Raw genomic sequence first — 19,254 nt, 5'->3', positions numbered from 1 at the left:
CTGGAGTCGGAGGGGGCTTGCAAGTTCGAGATCCCGAGGGAGGCGTGGGTCGATAGTTTTTCTGCTTAGCGCGGCTTGCATTGGAGCTAGTGGACGGGCTGGGGAACAAACGAGAGCCAAGCTTTTCGGGGGGAGGCACAGGCGTTCTTTTTCGGTTTTCAGCTCTCCCAGCTTTCCATTCGCTGGCCATGGGTCATGTATCTCCGAGTACCACCACGTCTCCCAAGGTGAGGCTGAGGAGCCGCTAGGATTCGAGAGCCGGACGCCCGCCCCCTCAGTCTGTCTAGAGCAATGTGATGGCGCCAATGCAAGCCACCGGCACACGTCAGGCTCGGGTTGCCAGATTGCACACACCACTGATAGAAGCCCTGCCCGGCCCGCTGTCTTGCTGCGCCCAAGCGGAAGAGCCTATTTCAGCCAGGATCGGCGTTTTGGATTGCCAATGGGTTACCTCCACGGCGTGTTCCAGTGGGGCTCGTGGGTGATGCGATCCGTGGACCGGAGCCTGACTGGTGTTGATTCCAGAATTTTGACCCCGGAATTGGACCTTGGAAGCCCATGCAACACGCTGCTCTGGCACGTCCGTCTTGAATCAAGGCATCTTTGACTGCCTCCATTTTCAACTGTTGTTTATCACGTTGTGCTGTTTGGCTCTTCGTCGCGGTCCAAAGTTGGAGGCATTGTTTTTTCGTTTTTTTCTCTTTCGTTTTGGCACAGGCCCCGAACCACACTGCCCTAGAAACCAAGACACGATGAACTCGTTTCACGACCAGCCATACACGACCAGCAACCGGTCAATATGGCTTGAGCTCATGAACAACAGCACGGCCGACTGGGGCCTGTCGCCGTTCCCGGCGAAGCTCGTGTTGCTCAACGGCACCCTGGCGGACGCGCCACCGGGCTCGGTGCCGGCCGACGCCATCGTCATCGAGAACGCGGGCCGCAAGCTCGCAGGTGACAGCCCCATCGAGGCCGTCGTACTCGGCATCACGTCCGCCATCGCCATCGCCTGCTTCGCCGGCTTCCTCATCTACAGCTACTGGACGGGCTCACTCGGCCTCAGCGCGCAGGCCGAGCTGCCGGGCGACAACAACAGCAGCAACGACATGCAAGAGCGGCGGCCGCTGGGGGCCGGCGGCGCCGAGGCGGGCCCCGACAGCCCGACAGCCTCGGACGCGCCGGACGGGTTCATGACGGACGAGGCCTTTGGGCGCAGGCTGCGCAACTACTACTACCCGCCGACCGTGACCGAGACGGAGCTGCGCGAGCGCGACTATGTGGCCGAGCCGGTCGGCGGTGACGACGTCGAGGCCGCCACGGAGCTGCTGCGGCGCATGTACGCAAACGACCTCGAGATCTGGTCGCGCGGCAGCGACCGCGGCTTCGACACGGCCGCCGCAAAGGACCGCAGCGACGCCATGCTCGCCGAGGTGCGCGCCCGGTTCCAGGCCTGGGGCGCCGCCGCCAACGGGAGCGGGTGCATGGACTGGCGCGCCGAGGTCGAGCCGCTGGCGCTGCGCGAGGGGTGGCAGGCGGCCGCGGATCCGTTGGAGTGTCTGGACCACGGGCAGGCCCAAGGCGTGCTTTATAGCGTCTCGGGGGCGAGGGCGGGCTGGCGGCAGGAAGAGGTGCCCGAGCTGCTCAAGGCTGGGCTGTTTTTGTTTTCGCCCCAGGGGATACAGCAGAGGCGGTATTCGTAGGGGATGGCGAGGCTGTATTATTGATGTTTTATAGATTAAATACTACCTGGTTTATACAAGCTTCTGTCGTTACGTTGCCTCGTGGCTGCACCACATGAAAGTGATAGCACCTGAGGTGGGCTTTAGTCTGTGCTGGAAATTGCGGGGTTCAATCCGCCAGCATGTCCTTGTGAGACCGCCTGGACTGCTGCCTAGCGTCATGGAAGCACAGCTCATTCACGTTGGTCGAGCCATCCCCATCTCCATTGTCATCGCCATCAGACTCTCGACTCACCAAATCTTGGACTCCCTGACATTCCGTTCGCCCTAAACCCGCACCGGCGTCCCCCGTCCCGACTCCCATTGCTAGCATCCCGCAACACTTGGCTGCGCCCACGACACGCCAGCGACCTCCTCCAACCCTACCTCTTCCGCCTTCACCCACCCCCTCCCACACCACCCGCCATGTCCTGCTGCGGCAGCGGCCCGGTCGGCATGTTCCCGGACCCCAACTCGCGCAGCGCCAACGGGCGCGCCTACCAGTACAACAACCCGCGGCGCGGCGCCAACCCGCCGGGCCGCTCGACCTTCCACAGCGCGCGCCTGCGCCGCGCGTCGGCCATCGTGCAGGACCCGACGTCCGTGTCCCTGCGCGAGGTCGTCGTGTTCCTGTTCGCCGCCTTCGTCCTCTACCGCGGCTTCTTCACCGCCCGCGACCTGCGCGACCTCGTCTTCCGCCGCCGCGTCTCCGACGTCTGCCTCGTGGCCGCCGACGGCGCGGCGTGCCTGGCGACCTACCTGAACCGTGTGTGGTTCGTCCACCTGTGGCGGCTGGCCGCCGACGTGGTGCCGTGGGGCGTCGTGGTTGCTGCCGCTGTGTTTGTCGGCGAGCTGGCGCTGGCGTCTATGCGCGGTTGAAGAGGCGGATGTTCCGAGTCAGGCCATGCTCTACACGTCAACGTGGATCCTCACTGCAGGTCCTGCCGCCGCATCTGCTACAGCGCCCTGGACCGCCTGAGAGGGTAGCGCCGCGGCACATCCATGCTTATATTAGCTCTTGCTTCGTCTTCCGGGGCGTTTACCGTCGAGGTTGGCATGTCTGGTGCTTGGATTCAGTCGAATCAGTTTCAGTTTCCTGGCTGTCGTTGTTAGCACGCGTATTCGACTGGAGCTCAGCACTCAGTACGGTGCAGAGGAATCTGCAACCTGAGAAACATTTGGTTTGTTCCACTCTTCTCGGAACATGGCCGGGAAGCTGACACCTCTTGTTTTTGCCCCGTTCCACCAAAGTTGGTACCTCAAATTACCAGTATTTCCTGTATACCCCAAATTCCCTTTTGGAAATATCATCCCAGAGCAGATTGTGCTGGCCACTTCTTCCCGTTCGAAAGAAGGGGAACAAACCCTCGGGTCTATTCTTTGCTGCCAGAGTTCCAATGTGCCATGGTATTTCCAAGCAAATATTGTCCTGTCGCCCTGTCCAAAAAACACAGAGTGGTTTTCAGGTACGCGCAAAACGTCAATGACACATAGCTGCAGGGACCCACCAGCACTCGGAGCCAAGACCGAGCTAGCCTCAACCCGTTGATACCGTTGACTCGCTGGTCCGTTATCGCACCGCCCAGCGTGCCTCGGTGCCCAAAACAGCGACCCCGCATTCACTGATCAGAGATGCATACATTGGGCGGACATTGCTTGTCTCGAGGATCGAGGGGTTATATATCACATCGCGTTTGGTCAACATATGGTGTAATTTACGATTCACTACCACACAGCTAAGAAAATGGCGCCCACACCTTCGGATACTAGTCCGCTATTGCTGGTCAACGGCAAGATATTCCAATCTCCAAACACCAAGGACACCCAACCGTCGTTCCACTCATGCATGCTTGTGCGGGACGGGCTAATCCGCCATGTCGGTAGCGAGAGCGATGCAGAGATTGTCCAGGCAAGGGATGGCGCGGTCCAGACGCGAGACCTTGGCGGCAAGACGGTGCTGCCCGGCTTCATCGACGGCCACCTGCACATCCTGACCATGGGCCAGACCCTCCAAAAGGCGCACCTGGACAAGTGCAAGTCGCTGGCCGACATACGCGCCGCCATCAAGGCCCACGCCGAGGCGCACCCGTCGGACCCCCGCGTCATGGCCAGCGGCTGGATGAGCTTCATGACCCCCGACGGCGTCCACCACTCCATGCTGGACGACCTCGACCCGCGCCCCATCTACGTAGACTCCAAGGACCTGCACTCGGGCTGGCTCAACGCCGCCGCCATCGCCGAGATGGGCCTCGAGGCCATGCAAGACCCGGAGGGGGGAACCATCTTCCGCGACGCCGACGGCAAAGCCACGGGCGAGATGGCCGAGGCCGCCGTCTTCTCGCTACTGTGGCCGCACCTAGCCACCATCGCGTCGCTCGACGAGCGCGTGGCCGCCGTCCGGGGCGCCGTCGACGCCTACCACGCCGCCGGCTACACGGGCATGATCGACATGGCCATGGACGACACCATCTGGGACGCGGTCCTGGAGCTGCGCCGCCGGGGGCCCGTCCCCATGCGCATCAGCGCCTACTGGCTCATCAAGCCCGCCAAGACCGAGGCCGAGCACCTGGCCCAGGTCGCGCGCGCGGCGGAGCTCAACAGGCTCTACAACTCGACGACCTCGCCCGACTGCCGCGTCGTCGGCATCAAGGTCGTCTGCGACGGCATCGTCGACGCCTGCACCGCCTCCCTGACCGAGCCCTACGCCCACAACGCCCTCGCCGTCGACCCGCTCTGGTCGCCCGCGCAGCTCGCCCCCGTCGTCGCCGCCGCCGACGCCGCCGGCCTGCAGGTCGCGCTGCACGCCATCGGCGACCGCACCGTCGCCACCGTCCTCGACGCCATCGAGGCGCACTGTTCCGCGGCGCGCCGCCCGCGCGTCGAGCACCTCGAGCTGACCACCCCCGAGGACGCCGCCCGCCTCGGCCGCCTCGGCGTCACCGCGTCCGTCCAGCCCGTGCACGCCGACCCGGCCACCTTTGGCGGCTGGCCGCGCCTGCTGGGCTCGGCGCGGTGCGCGCGCGCCTTTGCGTACAGCGAGTTCGCCGAGGGGGGCGCGACCCTCGCCCTAGGCACCGACGCGCCCACGGCGCCCAACCACCCACTGCAGAACCTGTACGTCGCCACGACGCGCCGGTCGGCGCGCGAGCCGGGCGCGCACGACGCCGTGAATGCGAATTTTGCGCTGGACCTGTGCCAAGCGGCGGCGGCGGCCACGCGCGGCGCCGCGTACTCGTGCTTCCTGGACGGCGTCGCGGGGAGCCTGGAGGCGGGCAAGAAGGCCGACTTTGTGGTCGTGGACATGCGCTGGGAGCCCGAGGAGCTGCTTGGCGCGCGCATCTTGGAGACGTGGTTTGAGGGCGCGAGGGTGTACGAGGCTCCGGCGTGAGGTGGTGTTCGTTCTCTGTCTCGAGCGGGTGGGTTTCTTTGGTCGGCTTTGTTTGGAGAATGGGCGCCGCAGACTCGGGCAGCGGCATTGCTCGTGCTGATCAAAGCCATCTCCGGGAAAGGATCACAAGGCCCATTGAGCTGGATAATGGCGATTCTGCCATTATTCGAAGCGTCACAGGACAATGCCTGACCCTGACAATGCCTGGCCCTGAACGACCCTCGACAAAGACCATCAACCGATACAATGGTCATCTACCCAGAACTGCCGTGTATATAAACCGTTGAGCATAACCCTGTAATTCCATCTTGTCTTCCCTCACAGTCAGCATCTTCACAACACTCTACAACATCTCTATCCAAAGCAGCTTCAAGTAAGTTCCGTGCGGCAATCCTGATTCAAGGCAGCGTCGAGTCCCGTGGCGCAAGAAAGACACGATATTCAATCCTTCTTTCCTTCACCACCACGACTCTCAACGCTTCCCGCCTTGAAGATGCATTCCAGCACGCCCACCCTCGGTGACATCCTGTCTGGCGTTGTGGGTAACCTGACCCCCGCCGAGAATGCCGCATTCCTCCAAACTCTGGCCACCAGGGGTGCCCAGGCGATCGCCAGGGATGCTGGCATTGACAACGGATCCGGGAGGGAGACCAACGACAGCGCCCACCGTTTTGCCAAAGAATCCTCGTGGAACACTGACCCCTACGCCCAGGTGGCCGCCAAAAGGCTTACTAGTGCCGACGGATCAGGGGAGACTGAGGAGGGCACCCAGGCGGTTGCCGAGAAGGATGTCAGTATTGACGAATCGGCAAAGGAGGTTGGCTGTGCAAACGAGCCCGCCCAGGACACTGGCGACGACGTCCCTAACCCCATGGTCCTGGACACTGACGACGATTTCCCTAACACCATGGTCCTGGACACTGACGACGACGTCCCTAACCCCATGGCCCTGGACAAGGATGGGGACGTGGTGATGATCGATGTTTGAAGCTGGTCATTCTGGCCGATATGACCCCCCACTTTGCGAGTCGACGTGTTCATAAGCGATGTTTGAAGCCGAACATTGTACCCGAGATACCCTATGTTGCGAATATAAAGCTTGAAAATAACCACATCTGTCCCTTCGTCCTCTGCTTGCTGATGAGTCCTCCTTCGATGCCCGCTCCCAACCACAAACACCTGCATGCATAACACCATTTATCGCCTCACCCCCTCGAAGCCCAATGACGTGCTCTTTCCCTCCAGCATACAAAGCGCCCCATGGCCTTGATGTCGTATCCGCTCACTCGCGGCGAGCGTCCCGCCTGCCTCCCCCGCGCCTCCTCGCGCCAAGGCGGCGCCGGCGTCCCCCCTCCTCTGGGTCGGGGTCCCCAGCCGCAGCCGCCACGCTCCACTGGTCCGGGGTGTTGCCGTCGACAGGCACAGGCTCCGCCGGCCACTCGACCCAAGGCGCATCAGTGTCGGACTGGAGGGTGTGGTAAGGGTCGTCCTTGATGCCTTGGTTGAGCCACGCGGCGATGGCCGGGCTGGTGATGCGGCAGCCGTCCGAGGAGCCGTGGGCGCCGAGCCCCGCCTCCTGGTCGTAGCCGGCTTGGTGGCCATGGGGTCGCTCAGGAAGGCGAGGCTCGTCGTTGTCTTGAGCCGAGTGTGTTGCGTCGGAGTCTGCGAAATGCTGGGCTGTGGCCGGACTTTCTTGGCCTCTTGCGCTGTGTTGGTTCTCTCCTGCGCGTGTGGCGGGTCTGACCTCTTGGCCCCGGGCAGCGTGGGAATCCCCGTTGTTATCCATTTGAATGGTGATAGAGTAGGACCAGGGTGTGGTCTTTGGTCGAGGGAGGAAGAGGTGGATGGCAGTGCAGCTAACCTTTTCCGCCTGGAACAATGTATTTGTAGATGGCTGCCGTGCTCGTGGCCACTCTCCCATCCGATCCGAGAATGGCTGCATGGTGGGATCTTTATACGCATGATGCGAGAGAGGGGGATGGCGGTATGCGAACTGTCGATGCGAACTGTCACACCACGAGCCTCCTAGCATGGGCACGGCGGAATCCGGGCCAAGCCCCTAGGGTCAAATAATGAATTATGTTCTGCATGGCTGTGTCCACGTGGGCGTTCGTCCCGGTGTTGTGTCTGGCGTCGTCGAGCTGTGTTGGACGATTTGGGATTATAGCGTGGCTTCAGCAAGGTTGCCTGGAAGCAACCACCACATCGGGGCTCAGGAAAATCTCCAGTCAGCGACGCCCAAGTCTGGGGGTTCATTCCCGGTAACAAAAATGGCCATCGCGGTGAAGGGTGAGGCATGGTATCAATAAAAGATACGAATTGTGTACCGTTTTCTCTGGTATTTTCTGGCAATCCAAGATGACGTATCAACGGCAGGTACGGGCGGGTGCCAAGGCGTGTGGAGGCCCAATAATACGTTGTGCATAGATTTTTCAGTTTTTGACAGCGCGTGTTTTTGACCTTGGCCATATGCGCAAATTCACAGGGGCATCCTCTAACACATGCCTCCAATCGGGCAAGGTAAGGAATGGGTAGGTACGGGAAGCCCCGACCAGAGTCTGAAGACATTGAGCTTGAGCGTGGTACTCAGCCGCCTTGTTTTGCGGCGGAAAAAACCCCAAATTCTGAAAATTCCTGATTGGACAAGCTAAAGGCTAAAGCCTGGAAACGGCACGGCCAGATTCTGAAAAACGCCTTTGCATGGCAAAATTCTGAAAATTGCCGTTGCATGGCAAACGCTAGTGGATGGCAATTGTGTTCAAAAACGCTAGTGGATGGCAATTGTGTTCAAAAATGCTAGTGGATGGCAATTGTGTTCAAAAATGCTAGTGGATGGCAATTGTGTTCAAAAATGCTAGTGGATGGCAATTGTGTTCAAAAATGCTAGTGGATAGCAATTGTGTTCAAAAATGCTAGTGGATAGCAATTGTGTTCAAAAACGCTAGTGGATGGCAAAATTCTGAAAAACGACCATGCATAGCAAAATTCTGGAAAGCGCTCCGCGAAAAGTGGTAGTGTGCCGACAGCATTGAAGCTGGGAAAATTATCCTGCTCCATCGACATTTCTACCAATCACGCATGGGTTCCTACTTTCATCAGCCACCTTTCCAGGTCCGCGACGGTGGCGCATTCGAGGAACAGCGACGCCTTGACGGGAACTCCCAGTTCCGCCTGGAGCTTGTCGGCCAGCGTGAGCGACATGAGCGAGTCGACGCCGACGTCGGCGAATGCCGTCTCGGGGCGCATGTCCTCGGCATCCAGGCCCGTCTCACGGGCGATGAGCCGCATCGAGGCGGCCACGTGGGGGTGTTGGTGCTGCTTTTCTCCAGCTCCTGTCGCGCCATCGCTGGCAGTCGAAGAGGGAGGTGTGACGATTATGGACTCTGTCTCAGCTGTGCCCGCGGCTGTGGGCGTGGCGGCTTCGATGGGCGGTGCTGCCTTTGGGCTAGGAGCATGACCTCCTGCTGCTGCAGTGCCGGCGCCGTAGTTGATGGTAGTGGGTAGGGGGTGATTGCGGATGCCGCCGCCATTGCTGCTCTTGGCGCCTCCCCCGCCGCGCCGGCCGCCTCTTCGGGGGAACATGACTGCCATCAAGGCCCGCGGCACGCGCTTGAACTCAATGCCCTCGCAAAGGCCCACCACGGTCTTGCCGCGCAGCAGGTATATGTCTCCCACGTACGACGCTCCGCCCGCTTCGGGGGCCATGCGGACGTAGTTGCGATAGCCGGCGCCGACCCCGCCCCTGAGCGGCTCTAGGAGCCGCAGGCGCCGCCAGCCGGGCGTGATGAAGAAGAAGTCGCGCGCGGGGCTGCCGGCCGCGGGGTCGCCGAACGAGTTCATGACCAGGCCGGCAAGCTGGAAGGCGCCGTCGATCCAGTGCGGCGGGGTGCGCCAGTCGCCGTGCCGGTCGTCGTCGAGTGTCACGTCGGCGGCGGCCTCGAGCGCGTCCGGGTCGAGCGCGACGCGCCGCATGGCCCGGTATTGCGGGCCGTAGTCGACAATATTGGCGAACAGCTCGTACGTCGCCCGGTTGGATAGCGCGCTGCTGGTGCTGGTGCTCGCCCCGCCGCCTGCCTCCCCAGAGCCCGTCGCCGCCGCCGTCGTGGAATCCCACAGGGCGTCAATGCGCGAGCCCACCAGGTGCGCGGCAGTCCGCCACTCGGCGGCCCAATCCTGGCGCGCCATGGCCGCCGTGCCGTCGTCTGGGTAGTACCACACCACGGCCGTCGCGAAGGCGCGGTCTGCCGGGTCGCGGGACCCGTCGGCCCTGCACGTCCACAGACCGACGTTTGTCCGGCCGAGCGAGAGGTCCAGCCCCGCCTCGATCCGTATGAGCTGCTGGGCTGGCGGCGAGGCGGCGGGGTCGCCGTCGTTCTCCTCCTCGGCGATCAGCTGCGCCGCGACGACCCTCATGTCCCTGACGTCCATGAGAACCCCTGTGGCATTTGGGACTAGTCGCTTGTACGCATGCTCGCCGACGGTGAGGCAGATGTCGGCCCAGATGCTCTGAGCAGACAGACAAACAGAAACTGATTAGCAACAGATTCGAGACCAGGTGGTGAGGATTCCTTTTTCATTTCTTCCCCTTCTTTTCTTTGCACTTACGGCTGTCAATACGCTCCTCCCGTGGATCTTGTGTCCCGTCGCTGCCCCGAGCAGGTGGGGGTGCCTCAGGTCGGAAATGGCCGTCAAGCGCGCCGTCTTCTCGCCGACGTCCTCAAAGGCAACCCGCTGGACGGACGAGGTGAGGAAGGGAACCTCGCCAGCAGGCTGCCGCCTACTCGTCCTTTGCCTGTGCATCTCAGCAGCAGCGGCGGGGTCGGCCTTGTCAAGCGTCCACGTGCCCTCGTAGGGTATCCAGTAGTTTTTGTTGTTCCAGCAGTACGTGGCGAGGTGCAGTAGCTGTGGCGCTTTCGAACACTCGCCATGGCCCCGACGCGAAAAGTACTCGTCCCACGCGACAGGCAGCCCCAGGCGGTGCAGCGCGGCCAGAGTGCTGCTCCAGGCGGCCAGGGAGTCGTCGCCCCTGCGGAGGGATGGGAGGGCGGTGACGGCGGCCGGTTCTTCCTTTTGCTCTTGGCGGCAGTTTCGGACAAAGGTCGAGCAGACGGGGTGCGGCCCGATGTCGAGCCAGACCGAGCCGTCGTCGGCCAGGCCCGCGGCGGCGGCGGCGGCAACGGCGGACACAAAGTCGACTCGCTCGCGGGCGGCGCGCCGCAGGTACGTCTCGTTGATAACGTGCGCCTCGGACGGCAACACGCACCGGCCCAAAAGCGGCGAGATGACGGGCACTTGCGGGCGCTTGAACGTGACGCGGCGACGGGCCGCAGCTTCAAAGTCGGCGAGGACGGGGTCCATCTGGGCGGAATGGAACGCGTACGGCACGTCGAGGAGGACACACTTGAGCCCCGTGGCGGCCTTCTTTTCCTCCAGCAGGGTGGCGTCGCGCAGGGCGACGAGGGCGTCCCGGGGCCCGCTGACGACGGTGTCGGCGCGGCCGTTGAGGCACGACACCTCGTAGCCGAACCTCTCGGGGGGATACATCTCGGCGAGCTGGGCGGCCGAAACCCCGCGCACGGACAGCATGGCGTGGCTCCCGGCGCCGCCGCGGGCGCGCGCGGCCGTCAGCTGGGCGCGGCGGCCGACCAGGAACAGCGCGTCGGCGGCCGACAGCACGCCGGCCGCGCACAGCGCCGCGTACTCGCCCAGGCTGTGGCCAACCACGGCGTCGGGCGTGATGCCGAGGAGCGCCCAGTATCGCGCCAGGGCGATCTGTAACACCACCAGCGCGAGCTGGGCGACCAGGGGGCTCAGGTCGCTGCCGCCGACATCACTCTCCACCAGGCTGCCGTCCGTCTTGTTCTCAACGACGGCCGCGCGCACCGACGGGAAGCCTAGTTGGACAACGACGCGGTCCAGCTCGAGCACTAGACGCGCAAAGTCGGGTGACCGCTCGCACAGCGCCGCGGCGGCGCCGCGGTAGAAGCAGCCCTGGCCCGAGAAGGCGAAGACGACCTTCTTCCTGCCCTGTCTCGCAACGTGGCAGGCATGGGCGTCCAGGGCCGCGTCGTCGGCGGCCATGGCGCGCAGCACGTCCCCGAGCCGCGCCGTGCTGGAGACGGCCTCGGCGACGCGGATGTGGTGGTGCATGCGCCGCGCGCTCGTCGTGTAGGCCACGTCCCTCAGCCGCGCGTCCGGGTTCGCGTCCAGGTAGCCGAGCAGGGCGGCGACGTTGCCGCGCAGCGAGGCTTTGCTCTTGGCCGAGATGCAGACGACCTCGTGGCGGCCGTCGTCGTCGCCGCCGTCGCCGCCTTGGTGATGGAGCGATGCCGCCGGCGGTGCGCCGTCCTCGAGCAGGAGAGTCGTGTTGCCGCCGTGGGCGCCAAAGCTGTTGACGATGGAATAGCGCTTGCCGTCGCCGCCGTCTGGGGCGGTCCAGGGCTTGTTTTCGAAGGCGACTCCGGCGTTGCGGCCGGCCAGGTGGCGCGCCACCACGGGGTTGACCGCGGTTTTGATGCCAATGTGTCGGGGGATGACGCCATGGCGGTACATCAAGAGCACCTTGATCAACGAAGCAATGCCGGCGGCGGCCTCACCATGGCCTATATTACATTTGAGTGCCCCCAGTGCCAGATGCTGGTCCTGCCCCTGCCGAGAATGGTCCGGCGCAAAAAAGTCGAGCACCGACTCGGACTCGACCGCGTCACCAACCTGTGTACCCGTACCGTGCAGCTCGACGTAGCTGACGTCCAGGGGATCAACACCAGCCCGGTCCATGACGCGCTGGTAGTTGTTCTTCTGGATGGCGGCGTGAGGCTGCGTGATGGACACGCTCTCGGACGAATGGTTGGTCGCGCCGGCCAGGATGGTGGCCAGGACCACATCATTGTCTGCCAGCGCATCCTCAAGCCGCTTTATCACCACGGAGCCCACGCCGTCGCCCCGGCAGTAGCCGTCCGCCCCGGCGTCCCAGACCTTGCACTGGCCCGTCGGGGACAGGAAGTGACCCTTACCCAGCATGCAGTATATGTCGGGGCTGGTCTTTGGGTTGGTCAGTCTCGCGGGTTTGGCAAGCAAAGAAACGCAAAACAACACTTACGATGACGTTTAAACCCCCAGCCACCACGGTGTCGACCTCGCCCGCCCACAGCGCCGAGCAGGCCGCATAGACCGCGGCCAGGCCGCTCGAGCAGGCCGTGTCCACGTTGAAGCTGGGGCCCTGGAAGTTGAAAAAGTAGTTGATGCGGCCGTTCCCAAACGCCCGCTCGGTGCCGGGGATGCCGTAGGTGCCAATCTTCTGGCTCGCGTTGACCTCGCGGTAGTCGTCGCTGGCCTGGCCGTAGTAGGTGCCGACGCGCGAGGCGTGCGACGACGCCGTGCGGCCCGGCACGAAGCCCGCCATCTCGAGCGCCTCGTACGCCGTTACTAGTGCTAGACGCTGCATGGGATCTGTCTGCTGTGCCTGTTTTTTTTTGTTCTTTCTCAGTGTTTGCTCGGGGAGTTGGAGCCAACTGGCCACACAGACTACAGCAATCTCAGGGGAGGGGAGATCCAACCTCTCGGGGCGACATGTTGAAGAATCCCGCGTCGAAAAGGCCCGGGCCGGATACGAAATTTCCGAACCGTGTGTTTACTGTATTCTCAGCCTTCATGGCCGGGTCGAAGTGCGCGTCGAGGTCGAACCGGTCAGGGGGCACCTCGGCTAGGGTGTCGCGGCCTTGCACCAGCAGCTCCCAGAACTTGTCGGGCGTGTCGGCATCGCCCGGCATGCGGCACGCCATGCCGACCACGGCTAGCTTGGAGTCCTGCGGCGAGCCCGGGTTGCCGACCAGGTGATCTCGACCCATGCCCACCTCGCCGCCACGTTCTTGCTGCACGACCCAGTCGACGACGTCCTGGCGCTGCACGACGACGGCCCGAGACGACAGCAGCCGCCCCTCCACGGCCGCCACGATGCCGTCCGAGACGACCGACGTCCGGTAGTGCAGCACGCCGAGACGCGACGGCTGCGTGCCTGCCGCTGCGAGTTCGCGTTCGTCCAGGCTGCGCAGCGTCTGCGCCGCCGCGCCCTCGGCCACCTTGTCGAAGAACAGGGGCTTGGTCAGGGCCTCGGCGCAGATCTCCTCAATCAGCCCCGCGGCGTCGGCGGCCTCGAAGGGGCTCCCGGTGTGCGGCGACAGCAGCGGCCGCACGACCCGACGGCGGTTGCCGCGGCCCCAACGCTCCCCCACGCGGGCCGCCCGGAGCACGGCGCGCACGTCGTCGTCGCCGTAGACGTGCGGCACGTGGCAGAGCCCGCCCGAGATGGGCAGCGCCGCGTGCCGCGAGGCGCCCAGGGGCTTTGACTTGGCGAACAGCTCGGCCAGGCGCGAGGGGGTGCCCGTGACGCCCACCGACCCGTGATCCACGTGGCTGATGCTGACGCGCGTCAGCGCCGTCGCCATGCCGCCATCGTCGTCATCGTCGCCGTCGTCGCCTTGTCGGCCCGCCTGCTGCTCAGCGCCGTTGTTGAAGAGGTCCAGCTCCGCCTGCACCACGTCGGCCGGTAGCCCGATGATGACGGATGCCCAGCTCGGGCTGCGACCGGGCGTGGTGGGGATGGTGGTCTCGAGCAGCTGGGAGACGCGGCCGACGTGCCGGCAAAATACAAAGGCCATCCGAACGGCCTCGGCACCGCACGAGACGAGATCGGTGAGGGTAGGGGATACGGCGACGGCCGCCGCCGAAAACAAGCCGATGCTGACCCCTACCAGGCACGGTGGTGCAGAATCTTGACTGTGATATGGCTGGTCGGTCGCTTCGTGGTGACTGTTTCAGTGTGTGTGTGTGTATGTTTGTGCGGTTAGTTGACGGGGCCTTCATGATTCTGTTGCCACGTACCAATGTCACAAAGGGGGGATGTATGTCCACGGCAGGACAGCCTCTTCCTTACCCAATCAACACGGCCAAGTGGTACAGACACACCATGGCGCCCTCCCACGCGCCGCCCACGGGCCCGCGCCGCAGCGCCTCCCAGCACGAGCCCAGCGCCGCCACGTCGCTGAACGGCGGCGCCGGCGCGCGCTCGTCCCGCGGGAGGGCCTGCGCCTCGTGCCTCAGGACCGCGACGCACTCGCGCAGGAACCGCGCTAGGAGGCCGTGCCGCGGCCGCTTGGCGTGCCGGTGCAGCCTGCGCAGCAGGTCCTGGACCGAGTCGCCGCCGGGGAGCTCGTGGCTGAAGACGATGAGACCTACGGCGGCGGCACTGCTGCTGCTGCTGCTGCTGTTGCTGCCGCCGTCGTCCTCTGCGGGAAGCCTGCTGCCCGCCATGTCTGCCGCGGCGGTGGAATGCGAGGGGGTGGGTGAGTTTCTGCCGCTGTTGCTGCTGTCCATTGTCGTGAGGACTGTGTGATGTTGGCGAGCGGTTATGTCTGGTCCGTCCTGCGAGAGACGGGCGATCATCATATGTTTTCTCTTTCCGTATTTCGCGCCACAATCCACATATCGAGCCCAGCCCTCGTACACTCGAGCCTACTGTGTTTCCACGTGTCAGCACTGCATCAGAGTGTGCCAGTGTATGCCATTTCTTTGTTGTATACGCCAATATCAAGCGTGATCCGCTTCGCCACAAGGATGCAGAAACTTTCGCAAAGGTTCCAAACGGGTTACATTCATCAATCTCCCCCATTGGGTATACCGAACATCGGCACAATAGCTCGGAATCCGAGTCGGGGGATTTTCTGGAAAGGCAACTAGGTCAGCGGAGAAGAGTCATATTGTGGCACCCAAGCCAGGTTGCTAGCGTTCTTCATGTGCAGCCGAATGGGGATCGGTAGATTATCCTGCAGTCAAGGCTGACTTGCTAGCCGTGGGAGGTCGGCCGGTCCGGAGGGCCGCCGCCCAAAAGAGGTGGGAGAAAGCCTTGGTGGTTGTTGTTGTTGTTGTTGTTCTAGTTGCAGCACGAAAAATCTCGTGCCTGGATCGGGCCTACCTCACACAATGGCAGAGCACCAAAGACGCACGTATGGGCTGCTAAAGTCTGGCTCGCCATCAACATTCCGTATGAACTCCTAAACTATCAACTACATGCCGGGCGTGACGAACCAGTGCCTGGTCTGGCCCGATCCAACCAGCCGAGATCCAACCTTGCCATGGTCGGCCAGCATGTGCAAAACCTGATCCAACAGCGGCCTCAGCGCAGCATCGAACGCACCCGGGCTCCTAGCCGCCTCTCCGTAGATACGCACCCCTACGTCCTCCACAGTTAGGCCGCCGTTTCCCCCACCCATGGCAGCAGCAGTGGCGACCCCCTGATGGTGTCCGACAGCCGCCGCCGCCGCCGCGTCCGCCAGCACCGCGCAGATCCTCCTCTCCCTCGCCCGCCGCTGCGCCACGTACATGTCCAGGACGCGCGGCAGGTTCTTGATCCACTCCCCGTGGCCCGGGTACCCGGGCCCCCCGCAGCCCAGCGCCCGCATCCGCGCCAGGCTCGCCGTGTAGGCGCCCAGGTCCTCGGCGACGCTGTAGCCGTGACCCAGCACGGCGTCTCCCGTGAAGAGGGCGCCGTCCTCCTCGAGCACGAAGCACGCGTGGTCCGAGCTGTGGCCTGGCGTCAGCACCGCCCGCAGCGTGGCGCCCTCGACGCTAAACCGCTGCCCGTCCCGGATCGGGCGCTGGCCGTCGCCTTCGGGCTCGTTCTTGTGCACGAGAACGTCCGGGTCCCGCAGCAGCAGGTCGGCCAGGCCGCCCGTGTGGTCGCCGTGGCGGTGCGTCAGCAGCACGTGCGAGATGGAGATGTCGTGGTCGTCGAGGTACCCTGTTAGGTTTATTATCCACGACGCACGACCCTGTTACGAGCCCTAGGTCGTTGTGGTTAGTAGTGCAGTGTGCGGTCTCCAGGTGACATCAAAAGAAACCCGCCGACGGTATTGTCCAAAGTGCACCTCACCTCGCCTGTATCGATGAGGATTCTTATCCTCCCGGTGCCGACAAGATATGTATTGGTCCCCTGGAGCTGCATGTGGCCCGGGTTCCCGCCGAGGAAGCGGACGACGCGTTTGGAGCCGCAGTGCTCTGATACATGGCCAAGCTCGGGCAATTTGCTGTGCTGCGTCGCCAGGTAGTCTTCCCAAAAGGCGGAAGAGTAAAATCCCTGGGGTTTGCTGCTTGAGGAAGGCATCAGGAATGCCAGGACGAAAGGGCTGAAAGTTTTTTGAGCTTGTAATGCTGACACTGGAACTACTGCAGCCACCAGTTGACTGGAATTTTATTCATCCTAACGTGTAGATTTCAGTATGAAACTGTTTACTTGTTGAGCTCGATAGTTTGTTAAGCCTTTGCCCATTATGTAACCCGATACCTGCCTACTACGCGTTCATGACACAAATGCTATATGTGCTCCTACGGAGGAACCATTAGGGGCGGATGATGTCACTTTGCTGACGTGATATTCTCACAGAGGCCTCTTCTTGTGCCGGCATGGGCGCGTAAAGTGCGTAACTGCAAGGTACCTGGTATTATTGAGTCAACGTGGTTCGGGTTCCGTGAAATTCTATGGGCTTACACGCGGCTGCAGCAAAAAAAATTGCCCGAAAACCCTCCGACGCAATCGACCGAGACATGCAAGTCGTCTTACTAGCAGCTACAATTTGCATTTGCCATGGCCCGAGCCGAGCACACCTCGATGATGAAGTCGACAAACCCGAGGTGCAGATTTGCGATTTTGGATATTATATGCTTGATGTGTTCTTGCTGTGATCTTGTCGAGGCGCCCGGTGTGCATTGTAGGTCCATCGCGGTCTTCCTCTGGGTATTAACTTCTTTGGTATCTTCTCAGTCACCTTCAGTCCCCTTGAAAACCTTGTCCTCCGCGACCTTGCGAAAATGGCGAGTGTTCCACAGAGCTGCACTGTCCTGGTGGTGGGCGGTGGGCCCGGGGGGTCCTATGCTTCGGCAGCCCTAGCGCGAGAGGGCATCGATGTGGTGCTCCTGGAGTCGGAGAAGTTCCCAAGGTTCGTCTGCTATGATGTAGTTTCGGGCGACGGTGGAGTTGGAGGACTAATAAACCACGTACTCGCAGATACCACATTGGCGAAAGCATGCTCCCCTCGATGCGGCATTTCCTCAAGTTCATCGACGGATATGAAAAGTTCAATGCTCACGGGTTCAATATCAAGGTGAGCTCCAACGAACAAGCACGAGCAAAAACTTGCCCGTGAAAGCCGAGTCGGTGCCTCTACTAATACATCATGGCAGAAAGGGGGTGCTTTCCGCCTCAACTGGGCCAGGCCAGAGTCTTGTACGTCTTTCCGCGCAACACGGCCGACTGTATTTGCGGAGCAAGACGAAAACCACAACCATAATTATTAACAGCTTCCTCGCCTCTTGTAGATACCGACTTTGTCGCCGCCGGCGGACCCGAGGGGTACGCCTGGAACGTGGTGCGGTCCGAGGCCGACGAGATCATGTTCAAACACGCGGCGTCGTGCGGCGTCAAGACGTTTGACGCGACAAAGGTGACGTCGGTCGAGTTTAGCCCCCCGAGCTCCCCCGAGGAGGAACTGGGGCGCCCAGTGTCGGCGACCTGGAGCCGCAAGGACGGCAGCTCCGGGGCCATCTCGTTCCGCTACCTCGTGGACGCGTCGGGCCGGGCGGGCCTGCTCAGCACAAAGTACATGAAGAACCGCCACTACAACCAGGGGCTCAAGAACGTCGCGAGCTGGGCCTACTGGAAAGGCGGCGGGACGCACGCCGTGGGCACGCACAAGGAGGGCGCGCCGTACTTTGAGGCCCTAAAGGACGCGAGCGGCTGGGTATGGTTCATCCCGCTGCACAACGGCACCCACTCGGTCGGCGTGGTGCAGAACCAGGACATTGCGACAGAAAAGAAGCGCGCCATGGCCGAGCCGTCAGCGCGCGGCCTCTACGAGCAGAGCCTCGACCTGGTGCCGGGCATCCGGGCGCTCCTCTCCAAGGCCGAGATGGTGTCGGACGTCAAGTCGGCGTCGGACTGGTCGTACAGCGCGTCGCGGTACGCGCTGCCCGGGGCGCGCATCGTGGGCGACGCGGGCTCCTTCATCGACCCCTTCTTCTCGTCGGGCGTGCACCTGGCGCTGGCGGGCGGCCTGGCGGCTGCCACGACCATCGCGGCCGTGCTGCGCGGGGACTGCGACGAGGCGACGGCGGCGTCGTGGTACGACAAGAAAACGGCCGAGAGCTACACGCGCTTCCTGGTGGTGGTGTCGAGCGCGCTCAAGCAGATCCGCTCGGCCGACCAGCCCGTGCTGCACGACTTTGACGAGCAGAGCTTCGAGCGCGCCTTTAACCTGTTCCGCCCCGTGATCCAGGGCACCGCCGACGCCGACGCTCAGGGTCGCGGCCTGACGCAGGCCGAGGTCTCCAAGACGATCGAGTTCTGCTTCCGCGCCTTTGCCCACGTGTCGTTCGAGGAGAAGGAGGCGCTCGTGGCCAAGCTCAAGAGCCTGGGCCTCGACGGCGACGCGCACGACGAGGCCAACAGCAGGGCGCTCGCCGAGCTCGAGGAGAAGCTCACGCCCGAGGAGCGGGCGATTCTCCAGACGCTCAAGGGCCGCCGCATGGTCCGGCCCGAGGACATTCTCGACATTGACAACTTCGCCCTCGACTCGGTCGACGGGCTCGCGCCTCGGCTGGAGCGCGGAAAGCTGGGGCTAGCCCCGGCCAAGAAGGCCCCGGTTACGTTCACGGGTCATGACAAGCTGTCGTTCCTCAACGGTGAGGCCAGGAACGCTGGCAAGCTCGAGCAGAACGGCCACGGCGGCACTGGAACCATGTACGCGACAACCAACGGCCACGGCACCAACGGTCACACAAACGGTCACACCAATGGTCACACCAATGGACATGGTCCCAACAAGGCGCAGCCTCCAAGCACTCTGGCAGGGCTCCTGGCGTCCGAGGACCCTCGCGCCCCGGCCGCGCTGGACGAGCACACGAGGCAAGGCCTGATGACGTCCCTGCACGAGTCGGCCGAGGAGCTCGAGACGCCGACCGACACGCTGCTGCGCCTGCTCAACGCCAGCCGGCAACTGGCCCTGGTCAAGCTCGCGGGCGACCTGGGCATCTTCGAGTCGCTGGCGGCGGCGGCGGCCGGGCAGCCGCTGTCGGCGGCGCAGCTCGCGGCGCCGTCCG

At 63.1% G+C, this 19,254-nt stretch overlaps 8 protein-coding genes across 8 annotated transcripts; 5 read left to right on the top strand and 3 right to left on the bottom strand.

The window, feature by feature from the left end:
* Nucleotides 1-752: 752 nt before the first annotated feature.
* On the top strand, nt 753-1,700 carry GGTG_13047 (hypothetical protein; the record flags this gene model as incomplete). Its single annotated transcript, XM_009230949.1, has 1 exon — nt 753-1,700. The coding sequence occupies one exon, from the start codon at nt 753-755 to the stop codon at nt 1,698-1,700; it is 948 nt and encodes a 315-aa protein (XP_009229213.1).
* A 209-nt stretch (nt 1,701-1,909) lies between these two features.
* On the top strand, nt 1,910-3,426 carry GGTG_13046 (hypothetical protein). Its single transcript, XM_009230948.1, has one exon. It carries the CDS (start codon nt 2,145-2,147, stop codon nt 2,595-2,597), a length of 453 nt encoding a protein of 150 aa, XP_009229212.1. The 5' UTR covers nt 1,910-2,144; the 3' UTR covers nt 2,598-3,426.
* Nucleotides 3,365-5,430, top strand: GGTG_13045 (amidohydrolase). Its single transcript, XM_009230947.1, has one exon. The coding sequence runs from the start codon at nt 3,463-3,465 to the stop codon at nt 5,104-5,106; it is 1,644 nt and encodes a 547-aa protein (XP_009229211.1). The 5' UTR covers nt 3,365-3,462; the 3' UTR covers nt 5,107-5,430.
* Nucleotides 5,431-5,599: 169 nt separating this feature from the next.
* GGTG_13044 (hypothetical protein) lies at nt 5,600-6,094 on the top strand (the record flags this gene model as incomplete). The annotated part of the gene is made up of 1 exon (XM_009230946.1): nt 5,600-6,094. The coding sequence occupies one exon, from the start codon at nt 5,600-5,602 to the stop codon at nt 6,092-6,094; it is 495 nt and encodes a 164-aa protein (XP_009229210.1).
* Nucleotides 6,095-6,388: 294 nt separating this feature from the next.
* On the bottom strand, nt 6,389-7,163 carry GGTG_13043 (hypothetical protein; the record flags this gene model as incomplete). The annotated part of the gene is made up of 1 exon (XM_009230945.1): nt 6,389-7,163. Exon 1 carries the CDS (start codon nt 7,136-7,138, stop codon nt 6,389-6,391), a length of 750 nt encoding a protein of 249 aa, XP_009229209.1. The 5' UTR covers nt 7,139-7,163.
* An 803-nt stretch (nt 7,164-7,966) lies between these two features.
* GGTG_13042 (hypothetical protein) lies at nt 7,967-14,415 on the bottom strand (the record flags this gene model as incomplete). Its single annotated transcript, XM_009230944.1, has 5 exons — nt 7,967-9,612; nt 9,712-12,147; nt 12,206-12,568; nt 12,663-13,914; nt 14,039-14,415. The coding sequence occupies 5 exons, from the start codon at nt 14,413-14,415 to the stop codon at nt 8,179-8,181; spliced, it is 5,862 nt and encodes a 1,953-aa protein (XP_009229208.1). The 3' UTR covers nt 7,967-8,178.
* Nucleotides 14,416-15,103: 688 nt separating this feature from the next.
* Nucleotides 15,104-16,420, bottom strand: GGTG_13041 (hypothetical protein). Its single transcript, XM_009230943.1, has 2 exons — nt 16,034-16,420; nt 15,104-15,932 (listed from the first exon to the last, which is right to left on the bottom strand). Exons 1-2 carry the CDS (start codon nt 16,262-16,264, stop codon nt 15,168-15,170), a joined length of 996 nt encoding a protein of 331 aa, XP_009229207.1. The 5' UTR covers nt 16,265-16,420; the 3' UTR covers nt 15,104-15,167.
* A 286-nt stretch (nt 16,421-16,706) lies between these two features.
* GGTG_13040 (hypothetical protein) lies at nt 16,707-18,468 on the top strand (the record flags this gene model as incomplete). The annotated part of the gene is made up of 5 exons (XM_009230942.1): nt 16,707-17,096; nt 17,165-17,261; nt 17,341-17,383; nt 17,476-18,277; nt 18,432-18,468. The coding sequence occupies exons 1-5, from the start codon at nt 16,969-16,971 to the stop codon at nt 18,466-18,468; spliced, it is 1,107 nt and encodes a 368-aa protein (XP_009229206.1). The 5' UTR covers nt 16,707-16,968.
* Nucleotides 18,469-19,254: the final 786 nt, after the last annotated feature.

The sequence above is a fragment of the Gaeumannomyces tritici genome (assembly GCF_000145635.1).
Source record: "Gaeumannomyces tritici R3-111a-1 unplaced genomic scaffold supercont2.10, whole genome shotgun sequence".
Taxonomy (NCBI): Eukaryota; Fungi; Ascomycota; class Sordariomycetes; order Magnaporthales; family Magnaporthaceae; genus Gaeumannomyces; species Gaeumannomyces tritici.
Note: the sequence above shows the minus strand (reverse complement) of the source record. Positions and strands in the feature narration are given on the sequence as shown.